Source organism: Rutilus rutilus (assembly GCF_951802725.1).
Source record: "Rutilus rutilus genome assembly, chromosome: 11".
Taxonomy (NCBI): domain Eukaryota; kingdom Metazoa; phylum Chordata; class Actinopteri; order Cypriniformes; family Leuciscidae; genus Rutilus; species Rutilus rutilus.
In genome coordinates, this window is record NC_140216.1 from 234,730 (window position 1) to 247,715 (window position 12,986).

A 12,986-nucleotide genomic window follows, 5' to 3' on the forward strand; every position below is an offset into this window, starting at 1 on the left:
CCCAGTTCCTTCATCTTTCCCTCGATCCTGACTAGTCTCCCGGTTCCTCATCTTTCCCCTTAATCCTGACGAGTCTCCCGGTTCCTCATCTTTATCTTTCCACACGATCCTGACGAATCTCCCGGTTCCTCATCTTTCCCTCGATCCTGACGAGTCTCCCAGTCCCTCATCTTTCCCTCGATCCTGACGAGTCTCCCAGTTCCTCATCTTTCCCTCGATCCTGACTAGTCTCCCGGTTCCTCATCTTTCCCTCGATCCTGACGAGTCTCCCAGTCCCTCATCTTTCCCTCGATCCTGACTAGTCTCCCAGTCCCTCATCTTTCCCTCGATCCTGACGAGTCTCCCAGTTCCTTCATCTTTCCCTCGATCCTGACTAGTCGCCCAGTTCCTCATCTTTTCCTCGATCCTGACTAGTCTCCTGGTTCCTCATCTTTCCCCTTAATCCTGACGAGTCTCCCGGTTCCTCATCTTTATCTTTCCCCCGATCCTGACGAATCTCCAGTTTTTCATCTTTCCCTCGATCCTGACGAGTCTCCCAGTTCCTCATCTTTCCCTCGATCCTGACGAGTCTCCCAGTTCCGCATCTTTCCCTCGATCCTGACTAGTCTCCCAGTTCCTCATCTTTCCCTGGATCTTGACGAGTCTCCCGGTTTCTCATCTTTCCCTGGATCTTGACGAGTCTCCCTGTTCCCCATCTTTCCCTCGATCCTGACGAGTCTCCCTGTTCCCAATTAAATTTTGTTTCTCATGGCCTGAGAGTCCTTCAGGTGCTTTTGGCAAACTCCAGGCGGGCTGTCATGTGCCTTTACTGAGGAGTGGCTTCCGTCTGGCCACTCTACCATACAGGCCTGATGTTGGTGTTGAAGGGGGTGGATTCTGGAATCCACTGCGGGTTCAATGTATATCTAATGAGTGATTATAATCAAGGAATTAATCAATATTTTCCAATATAAGTTGAATGACTTCTCTAGGATTGTGAGATTTTACTTTGTTATAGAAGTTACCAGTGTGATGTATTTGATATCTGAATGCAGTAACAGTGCTTGCTTATTTAGCCTGGCTTCCAGAAATGAAATATGGACTTGTTTTGTTTGAGAAAGGTCTCCAACATGTGTTAAAACATATAAGGGTCATTGGAACCAATAGTTTAGGACCATTTCTTTGTTAAAGCTTTACTTTACTGTGTTATATTAAAGTGTCCTGTCCTTGAGAGAAATAACGTATTATCTTGATGTTTTGAGAGGACTCCAGTTTACAGTTAGAGCCTGGCCAAATCCAACCTTGGAAAAGCCCTTCTCCCCCGATCGCTCAGCTCTAGGACGAGTCCTGCTGGTTCCACACTTCTTCCATTTACGGATGATGGAGGCCACTGTGCTCATTGGGAACTTCAATGCTGCAGAAAGTTTTCTGTACCCTTCCCCAGATCTGTGCCTCGATACTATCCTGTCTCGGAGGTCTACAGACAATTCCTTGGACTTCATGGCTTGGTTTGTTCTCTGACATGCACTGTTAACTGTGGGACCTTATATAGACAGGTGTGTGCCTTTCCAAGTCATGTCCAATAAACTGAATTTACCATAGGTGTACTCCAATCAAGTTGAAGAAACATCTCAAGGATGATCAGTGGAAACAAGATCCACCTGAGCTCAGTTTTGAGTGTCATGGCAAAGACTGTGAATACCTATGTACATGTGATTTTTGTTTTTTATTTGTAATAAATTTGCAAAGATTTCAAACAAACTTCTTTCAAGTTGTCAGTATGGGATATTGCTTGTGGAATTTTGAGGAAAATAATTCATGTAATCCATTTTGGAATAAGGCTGTAACATAAAAAATTGTGGAAAAAGTGACACTGTGAATACTTTCAGGATGCACTGTATGTACGTTTATACTTACTAGTTGTTTTTAAAATGTGCGCCATTCAAAAAGTAATGTTCCAGTAATGTTTGTAAAATGATAAACTGGAAACTCCCATGTTTTTTGCTAACCTTTACATAAACAAGAAAAATTGTCACATACTGTGATGTTGAAAGAAAAACTACTATGAACCCAGCTAACAAAAAAATGTCTAATAATGTTTGGCTAATGTTCCATAACTAATGTAAGTTATGAAAACGTTATTTCTGAGTAGGCCTCTGTCTGGCCAGACACGCTGAGAGATTTAGCTATAATTTCAGTACTAATACAGTAATATTCACAATGCATCACTCACCAGTGTCACAGTTCTCCCCTGTAAACCCAGACTGGCACTCGCTGCAGTCGGGCCCCGTGAAGCCCCGTCGACACACACACCGGCCCCTCACACACCGGCCCCGGTCACTGCAGCTGTTAGGGCAGGTTTTGCTGGAGCAGTCCTGACCGGAGAAGCCCACGTCACACACACACTTCCCATCCACACACCTGCCTTTGCTATTGCAGTTATTGGGACAGGCCTGGGACGAGCAATCGGGCCCCGTGAACCCGCTCTCACACACACACTGTCCGTTCACACATCGGCCCCGGTCACTGCAGTCTCCAGGACACGATCTAGACGAGCAGTCCGGACCCGTGAACCCGCTCTCACACACACACTGTCCGTTCACACACCGGCCCCGGTCACTGCAGTCTCCAGGACACGATCTAGACGAGCAGTCCGGACCCGTGAACCCGCTCTCACACACACACCTGCCGTTCACACACCGGCCTTTGCTATTGCAGTTACTGGGACAGGCCTGGGATGAGCAGTCCGGACCTGTGAAGCCGCTCTCACACACACACCTGCCGTTCACACACCGGCCCCGGTCACTGCAGTCTCCAGGACACGATCTGGACGAGCAGTCCGGACCCGTGAACCCGCTCTCACACACACACCTGCCGTTCACACACCGGCCTTTGCTATTGCAGTTACTGGGACAGGCCTGGGACGAGCAGTCCGGACCCGTGAAGCCGCTCTCACACACACACTGTCCGTTCACACACCGGCCCCGTTCACTGCAGTCTCCAGGACACGATCTGGACGAGCAGTCCTGACCCGTGAAGCCGCTCTCACACACACACTTCCCATCGACACACTGTCCTCGATTGCTGCAGTCATCAGGACATGTTTTCACAGAGCAGTCCTGACCCGCGAATCCAGAGTCACACACACACTTCCCATTCACACACCGGCCGCGGCTGTTACAGTTCTCCGGACATGTTTTCCCAGAGCAGTCCGGCCCAGAGAAGCCCGGGTCACACACACACTGTCCGTTCACACACCGGCCCCTGTTACTGCAGTCTCCAGAACAGTCCGGGACACTGCAGTCTGGCCCGCTGAATCCTGGGAAACATACACACTTCCCGTCCACACACCGGCCCTGGTCACTGCAGTCATCGGGACACTCGTCAGTCTCGGGACGACTGGTGGTGCAGACCGAACCTGTGGAGCAACAACAGCACATTACAGAACCAATGCTAAATAATAAATGAACCTGGAATCCTATTCTGAAAAGTAAACCAAAAAAATGAGGTAAGTCAGTTTATCTGGGAGGATCACATTTGATTAGAGCTGAATATCTCCTATTGGGATCCTTTAGGATTGGATTCCTTGACGGTCTTCGCAAACATGATCATATTATACACCAATCCTAGCATCAGTTCACTGGCTGCTGGTTCGCTTTAAGGTTGTCCTAATTCTCCTATTTGTTTACAAGTGCTTAAATAACCTGCCTCTCCTCTACCTCTCTGAGCTTTTAGTGCAATGCAATCCTTCCAGAGGTCTTAGATCAGGGACACAGAATCTTTTATCTATCCCACAGCTCAGACTAAAACAAAGAGGTCGTCGTGCCTTTGCTATTGCGGGCCCTAAATTATGGAATAGTTTGTCATTTCAGGTTAGATCTGCACCTGACTTGTCACAGCTAAAAACCTACTTTTACTCACTTGCTTTTAATAATCAGTAATTTGTGCCATGTTTTTAGGTATGTATTTTAGGAATGTTGTCTGTTTCAATTTCTACATGTCTCTTCTCCATGTCTGACATGTTCTTGTTTTATGATGTTTTGTAAAGCATGTTGGTCAGCTTCGGCTATATAAATTGTGCTATATAAATAAACTTTGACTTTGACTACAGTTACAGCTCTGATGGAAAGGGCTGGGATGTGTCTGAGATAGGTCTGAGATAGGTCTGGGATTGGTCTGGGATCGATCTGGGATGGGTCTGAGATCGGTCTGAGATGGGTCTAGGATGGGTCTGGGATGGGTCTGGGATGTGTCTGAGATAGGTCTGAGATAGGTCTGGGATTGGTCTGGGATCGATCTGGGATGGGTCTGAGATCGGTCTGGAATGGGTCTGGGATGGGTCTGGGATAGGTCTGAGATAGATCTGGGATGGGTCTGGGATCGATCTGGGATGGGTCTGAGATGGGTCTGGGATGGGTCTGGGATGGGTCTGGGATGGGTCTGGGATGGGTCTGAGATAGGTCTGGGATCGGTCTGAGATAGGTCTGGGATTGGTCTGGGATCGGTCTGGGAACAGTCTGGGATGGGTCTGGGATAGGTCTGAGATAGATCTGGGATGGGTCTGGGATCGATCTGGGATGGGTCTGAGATGGGTCTGGGATGGGTCTGGGATGGGTCTGGGATGGGTCTGGGATGGGTCTGAGATAGGTCTGGGATCGGTCTGAGATAGGTCTGGGATTGGTCTGGGATCGGTCTGAGATCGGTCTGGGATCGGTCTGGGAACAGTCTGGGATGGGTCCGGGATTGGTCTCCTTCAGAAAGGCTTCACCTTTGCTCTGCTGGGAGGAACAGCATCCGTCTGGACCTCCACATTTCTCCCTCAGATCTGACACCTCCTTCTCCAGTCTTTCCATACGCTCCCGCAACGCTGCAAAGTCCAGCTCACACTGACAGCCGGAGCCGGAGCCGGAGCCGGACACCAGACGGATCCGATGGGTCAGGACCAGAGGAGACCCAGGCTCCAGGAGCATCTCTTTCTCTCCAGACCCGTCCTGAACACATGTGTCCGAGACAATGACCTTCACCGGCTGGGATCTGAGATCCTGAGCTCTCGATGAGAGGACCGGAGGAGGCAGGAGCAGGAACGCCAACACAAACGCCATGTTTAAGAGGAACATCTCCAAAATCAATGGATGATGTGTTGTTCGTAAACGACAAGGTCTTTTATTATATTCAGATCAGCACTCAGAACATTTAGATTCAGTTTTTGCAGATGAACCGCTGATGTCTAACTCTTCTTCTCTTCAAGTGTCTGTCCGACCTGTTTCAAACAAACAGAATTTCAGGTTAGACATTCATCATACATGTATGTACAGTTGAAGTTGATATAAAAACAGCATTTGCAACCCATTTTACTTCCCAGTTTCAGGATGGTTTGAGGTGACGGTTTATGAGAGGGTCTGTTGAAAGTCATTTCAGAGCCGATTTCATTTTGATGTAAGATTTCAAAGACAAACTTCTTTTCGATGAATGACACATAATGAGAGCAGGAACGTGTATTAAGAGAGTAAACAGTGTCTATGTTAATTCCATGATGACTTTAAAAACACTGTCAGTGTCCAGAGAAGTTCCAGTGTCTGCCAGATCAAACCAAGGAAAGTAAATATCACGATCCTTTCCTGCTAAAATTAATTTAAACAGCTGAAAATGGCAGTGAGCCGCAGTTCTGATATCAGTGACCTAACCTGTGAACATAAAGAGGGAAACAAGGTTTTGATGTCACGTTACACTATGAAACTGTTGCGTTTCGACATGATTTCATACCATACACTGCAAAACGTGATGTTCTTCCTCAGTGTTTCTGTCTTGATTTCCAGCACAAATATCTAAACATTCTTGAATCAAGATACATTTACTGGAGAAGCAGAATGACTGAAGATATTAAAGGGATAGTTCACCCAAAAATGAAAATTCTGTCATCATTTACTCACCCTCAAGTTGTTCCAAACCTGTATGAGTTTCTTTGTTCTGCTGAACACAAAGGAAGATATTTGGAAGAATGTTTGTAATCAACAGATCTCGGTCCCCATTGACTTCCATAGTAGGAAAAAAATATACTATGGTAGTCAATGGGGACCGAGATCTGTTTGGTTACAAACATTCTTCCAAATATCTTCCTTTGTGTTCAGCAGAACAAAGAAACTCATACAGGTTTGGAACACCTTGAGGGTGAGTAAACAATGATAGAATTTTCATTTTTGGGTGAACTATCCCTTTAAGCCTTGCTTTCTGAAAAAAAATATGAAAATGAAGTGAGTTTGTGCTTAAAACAAGAAAAATATCTGTCAGTGGAGTCAGAAAAATCATCTTGTTTTCCCTTTGAATGAAGTTTATTTTTCTGACTCCACTGAGAGACACTTGTTCTTGTTTAAAGCACAAACTCATTTAATTTTCATGATTTTTTTGATGATCTTCAGTAATTTTTATTCTCCAGTAAATGTCTCTTGATTTTAAGAATGTTTAGATATTTGTGCTGGAATACAAGACAGAAACACTGAGGAAGAACAAAAGTTTTTGCAGGACGTTCTAAACAAGAAAAGTCCTCCAAAAGAAGTCAAGAACAAACATCTGAGATAAAGTTGATACTCAAAATGTACTTGATAAGGTGAAATGTAAAATCTCTGTCTGGCCAGATAGTTCATGTCATGAGTCTTTCCGTACAACAACGTTCTAGTGCTTGACCATCATATCCGGCATCTTTGATTCTCCAATATAGAACTGAGATCTTTAAGACATTTTTAACAGATTGTGCTTGAGCACGTGTTATCATAAGAAGAAACTCTTATCAGAGCAGGAGAACATGCTGTGGTTTTGGGAAACACTGAACTCTGACCTATGTTGATAACGACGGAAGTTTGCTAACAGTGATTTTGGGAAACACATCCCGCATCGGGAAGCTCAAACGGTGCTACACTTTTCATCCTACCAAAAGCCTATTTGTCTCTGAGTCTTCAGCTGAGAAAGGAGAAAAGTTAAGTTAGGGTTACTCCTGTGTGGTTTAGGTCAGACGCATGTCTCTCTTCATGGTCAGTTTAAACATCAATAAACCCCACTAACACCTGTCTGATGGCATCTGCCTGTGCTTAGAGACGGTCGTCAGGCGCAGGTCAGATAAAGGACAATCTGCAGGCCTTTTCTCAGTGATGATGATGATGATGATGATGATGAAAAACACAAGCGTGGAGCTGAAGGGAAATATCACATTACGCCTCGAATCATAAAGATATTAAGACTGCGACTGATAGGAAACGAGCTGTGAGGTTTGACTGGAACTGGCAGAGGAGTCCTGTCTTCTGCTATTGCGATTATCACTGTTTCAAAACCATCTATAAAAGCAGATTAGAATATTCATAAACATTAATCTGTGTGATTTCACAAACAGTTGTGTTACAGTGTTGTTACAGAAAATGTTAAAAATCATTTTCACTAATTGAAATACACGTTAATATTTTTATCCAAACATTTGATCGGTTCCTGCACTGATTCTCTTTACACGTTCATCGTCCGTCCTTCTTCACACGGAGGGTTGTGCCTTTGGTTTGTTTGCTGAACGTTTTTACAGTTCAGCTTCTGTAAAACTGCTTTTAAACAGCATGTATTGTGAAATACACATAAAACTGACTGGACTGTTGAATATTTCAGCTGTTGCGTCTTTGATGATTCTTCCTTCCCATCTCATCATTTCCCTTCATTAACAAACGTCATCATCAATTTACCCTCAATCTCTCAGATCTCTTGAAACAGTTTCTCTTCTGGACTGCTCTTTATCAGAAGCCCCAGAATTCATAGGAACAGTCTAGACAGACTGTAATAAGCTGCACATTTTGGTAATAAAAGTGTAATAGCCAGAGATCACATGATCACGATTCCCTGAAAAGATGAAAACTGTGATTGAGATTCAATCCAAACCTGAGCGTCTGCAAACTCTCTGATGCACATCATCTCTCAGAGCCATTTAACCAGATTACAGCCAAACCAATCCAGCATAACTATACTTATGTCACTGTGTGCATTTTTTATTTTATTGGTGACAACATATCCTGCCATTTAAAAGTTTCAGGGTTGGTAAAATGCTTAATGTTTCTGAAAGAGTCTCTTCTGCTCATCAAAAATACAGTAAAAACAATTAAATATTATTCCAATGTGAATATACAGTAAAGTGTAATTTATTCCTGTGATCAAAGCTGAATGTTCAGCATCATTACTCCAGTCTTCAGTGTCACATGATCCTTCACACATCACTCTAATATGATGATTTGATGATCAAGAAACATTTATAATTATTATCAGTGTTGAAAACAGTTTTTTCAATGGAAAATGTTTTTTTCAGGATTGTTTGATGAATAGAAAGTTCAAAAGAACAGCATTTATTTGGAATAGAATCTTTTATAACATTATAAATGTCTTTACTGTCACAAACTCCACTGACACCAAACTTTAGAAGCGAATGTAAATTCAACACGTTTGAATATGAGCAGATGTGGACAGATGTGCAACTCTCTCCTAAACCATCCTGATGCTAAAGATTAGTTACTGAAGTTAGTGATGTATTTCCGCAGGCATCAGAGGGTTAATATCAAGTGTAAGTATTATTAGATGATGGACAGAGTAGAAGGTTTTACCTGCAGATTCGCTGATGCTTCTTCACACACTCCTGTCAGTCGCTGTTCCTCACGGATCTGGGAAACTCCTGACTGACGGGGAAGAAAGAGGAGAAAGAGAGAGAGAGAGAAAGCAGTAAAATTTCCTCATACTTGAAGAATGTTTCCTCTCCTCCTCTCTCTCTCTCTCTCTCTCTCTCTCTCTCTCCTCAGCTTCACTGATGTAATTCTATGTGCTTTACTGGTCCCTGCTGGGCGGATCATTTCGATGGAAAACATCTGATTTTTTAGATATTTTGAATGACCAGTCGAAAGTTTTATGCCTTTGAACTCATCTCTGGATATTCCTCCATCGCTTGGCCTTTTTAAATCCTATTTGTGTGTTAATTTACAATCGTCTCACACGAACACACGGTCCTGATTATTCCTGATCTCAGTTTGCTTCAGGACAGAAACATCTTTCAATATTTACATGCTCCTCTTAAACTGCAGCTGTGTGAACAAAATGGCAAATAAATACATAATAATCCGGCATGAAAAAAAGAAATGTCACACCACGCCACGACAGAAATCACAACGCTGCAGAATATGTGTTTAACGTTTCATTTCAATTATTTAAATACATCATTAACAATAATGCATTTAAAAGTGCAGCACATGCATTGCAAAAAACTAATTCTTAGTCTTGCTTTTCATTACAAATATTTAAACATTCTTAAATCAAGTCCCATTTACTGGAGAAGCAACATGAGTTAAGATATTAAATTAATTAAAATGAAGTGAGTTTGTGCTTAAAACAAGAACAAATATCTGTCAGTGGAGTCATCTTGTAATCATAATCAATAATCATCTAGTTTTCCCTTTGAATGAAGTTTATTTCTCTGAGTCCACTGACTGATATTTGTTCTTGTTTTAAGCACAAACTCACTGCATTTTCATGTTTTTTTCCCAGTAAACAAGACTTGATATCTTCAGTCATGTTGCTTCTCCAGTAAATATATCTTGATTTAAGAATGTTTAGATATTTGTGCTGGAAACCAAGACACTGAGGAAGAGCATCAGTTTTTGCAGTTTGAGTATTTTTCGATCATGTACTATAAAGTGCTAAAATCAAATACTCACATTCACATATTAGTCAAAACCTTTTATCAGCATATTAAACTATAGTTTTCCTCTCCCTGTGGATCTCTAACAACATGTCTCTGTAGTTTAGTTTCCTTACCTGTGTTTAGTTGCCATAGTTACTTATTTGTTGACCGGTTAGTCGCACCTGTTCCTTGTTTTCTCCCTCATTAGTGTATTTCCATGTCAGGTTTGGTTTGGTGCACTCCTGCGGTTTTCTTGTGTTTCAGAGTTGTTGTTTTCTTTTCATTTAATAAATATTCTGCTCTGCAAATCGATCCAGACTTCAGCTGTCCGTAAGAGTCACATCAGTTTATGGATCTTTCCATCCTCTTTCTTCTCTTCACTCAGTTAATCTTTTCCACACGCAGAGACTGTTTTCTCAATGGCAGCTTCTTCATCGGAGTCTGACGTCAGTCGCTGATGCTCATCTACACCTACAGAACGAGTGAAAGGTCAGGTTTTCAATGGCGGTCAGTGTTCAGATGTTTCAACCCTTTCCTGAATCCCGGTTTAATGTGTGACTCGTCGACAGGAATCATTGATCTGTCTGAGCGCTTAGAGCTGTTTATCTTCCACACAATATAGTTTTCTGTTTTCAGTTGAAGATGGTGTCGTGTTAGCGGCCCTAAGATAATAACTAATGATTTTTACAACAGAAATGTATCAATCAAAACCGTATTTAAACTGGACAATAACTTTATTCTAGATCTGCTGTAAAGCCTAAACACTCTCTGTTACTGTAATCTCCTATTATCACTGTAAAGCTGCTGTGAAACACTCTGTGTTGTAAAAAGCTCTGTATAAATGCAGGAGACTTGACATACAACACATGTACGATCCGTTTACATAACTCTTAAAAATAAAGCTTCCATAAGGGGGTTTTCCACGTTATTCTCAGTGAACATTATAATAATCTTAAGAACCTTCTCCACTATAATGAACCTGGAAAGGATCTGTGGATGTTAATGTTTTCACAACTGGAAGTCAGTCAATCTGATTCTCCGTGCTGTCTCAGATAGACACACTTTCATGATTATACAGTAAATTGCAGCAGGTCTGAAGCACACACGATGGTTTATGTGGATCTGGAGTATTTTGGAGCATTAAAGTCTCTATAGACTCTCAGCATCTTGAAAATCAATAACTCAGAATGGAAACAGGATTAAGTGTTGCTGACGTTCTCCAGATTCGGCTCTGCAGAGAAGACCATTTTTTCAATTAATACATCATCATCACGCAGACGGACACCAAACATTTCGTCAGATAGCCTCATTAGCTCGACTTTAATACCAGCCGTTTCTCCACAGGCGACTCTTGTGCAGGTGTAGTTGAGGGCGAGTGGAGTCCGAGTCCGAGGAGGAGGAGGAGGAGGGAGAGGAAGAGGAGGGGGGGGGATGGAGGGGGGGGGGGGGAGGAGGGAGGGAGAGGAAGAGGAGGAGGAGGAGGAGGAGGAGGGGGGAGAGGAAGAGGAGGAGGGGGGGAGGAGGAGGAGGGGGGAGAGGAAGAGGAGGAGGGGGGGAGGAGGAGGAGGAGGAGGGAGAGGAAGAGGAGGAGGGGGGGAGAGGACGAGGAGGAGGAGGAGGAGGAGGAGGAGGAGGGAGAGGAAGAGGAGGAGGAGGGGGAGGAAGAGGAGGAGGAGGGGGAGGGGGGAGGAGGAGGGGGAATAGGAGGAGGAGGAGGAGGGAGAGGAAGAGGAGGAGGGGGGAGAGGACGAGGAGGAGGAGGAGGAGGAGGGGGAGGAAGAGGAGGAGGAGGGGGAGGGGGGAGGAGGAGGGGGAAGAGGAGGAGGAGGGGGAGGAGGAGGAGGAGGAGGGGAGGAAGAGGAGGGAGATTTCAGATTCTGATGATTGTACCTTATGTGTAGTTTCAGTGCTGAAGTCAATGTTGAAAAGCCTGTTTAACTTCACACACACTGACCGACAGAGACGCCACAGTAAACACACAGCTGTGTGTGTGTGTGTGTGTGTGTGTGTGTGTGTGTGTGTGTGTATGACCTACGGACAAGAACCGATGGTCAGATTTATATTTGTTTAGCAGAGACACGAACTGAGCGGCGATCGATGGATGTAAATCCCCCGACAGAACAACACTATCAAACAGTGATCGGAAGTCCAAGACAAACAGCGTTTAACAGTGGCACGCTTTCCAATGTAAAAATGACCAGTTCATCATTTAACATATAAACCATGTGTGATTCACAGTTTAGCACATGTTCACGCTGCTGGTTTACAGAAATTTAAAGTGGACAGAAATGAGGCCTAAACTCTAAGAATTACAAAAATAGTCAATTCAAACGATACCGTATATCATGTATTAGATCCGTTTGGCATCACTGACATGACAGCTTTCATTAGTGTAAATGATGGCACAGTACTGTTTATATTAAATACAGTTTTCAGTAAGTGACTTTGATTATAATGATTATTATCATCTAATGTTGTCCATTTTGTTGCTTGCATCATAACTTGTTTAAAGTTCGACTTCATTAAATTACCATTCGATTTATAACTCTTAAGACTTGTAACTTACAACACTTGCAAAGTGATTTCAATTCAGTTCCTCAGTTCTGGGTGTTGCACATCCCTGTGTGTTCGCCTTGCTCTTCTGAGGACTGAGCAAAACAACTGTCAGGTTTTCAAGGTGGGAAACAATGAGATTCATCCAACAAACAGAGGCTGCCGTGAAGAAGCGGCGCACGCTACATGAAATGAAGGTTTGTAGGGGAAATTCTGCTTTGTCCATTTTCAGAAGGCAAAGACTGGAAGAACATCAAGAAACGACAGAGCGCTGGCTATCACTCCTCAGAGAGCCGAGAGAACAGAAGGCCGACAGTCTGACTTTACAAGACAAGGCCTGACGTTTCTTCTTCAGCGCACCATATGCTGGAGCTCATCTAATAAACCAGTGGAAAACCTGGAAGAAAAACAGGAGCTCTGAATGGACAAAAGAGCGGATGTTCCCACAATGTTTCAATTCTGACTGATCAATTCACTTGGAAATATACTGATAACCCATAACATCTCTTTTAAATCATTTTGTGCCTGTTTCAGGGTTAAACTCTTCACAGCTGAAGGTCAGTTCAAAGCAATATAATGCGCAATAACAGCATTAACTAGAAAAACATCCTTACACAACGCCAGATTATTGCAAAACAAGAAACAAGAAAAAGCTTAGAAACAAAGACAATCTCTGCATTGCCTTAAAAACTCTATATATGCTTCATAAACAAGTCTGATATTTAAATTCAGCAAAATCAACATTCAGAACATGCAAATTAGCTGA

The 12,986-nt window shown here is 43.3% G+C and overlaps 1 protein-coding gene across 2 annotated transcripts in view; it reads right to left on the reverse strand.

The window, feature by feature from the left end:
* Positions 1 to 10,110, reverse strand: part of tnxbb (tenascin XBb) — a 39,019-nt gene extending 28,909 nt beyond the window's left edge. The window contains exons 1-4 of one of the 2 annotated variants that reach the window (XM_084423771.1): positions 9,802 to 10,110; positions 8,601 to 8,672; positions 4,748 to 5,239; positions 2,213 to 3,397 (exon numbers count right to left, since the gene is read on the reverse strand). In XM_084423771.1, coding sequence (XP_084279897.1) covers positions 2,213 to 3,397; positions 4,748 to 5,096 — 1,534 coding nt within the window. In that variant the 5' untranslated portion in view covers positions 5,097 to 5,239; positions 8,601 to 8,672; positions 9,802 to 10,110. The remainder of the gene's footprint in view (positions 1 to 2,212; positions 3,398 to 4,747; positions 5,240 to 8,600; positions 8,673 to 9,801) is intronic. The other variant, XM_084423770.1, reaches the window with a different exon arrangement.
* Positions 10,111 to 12,986: the final 2,876 nt, after the last annotated feature.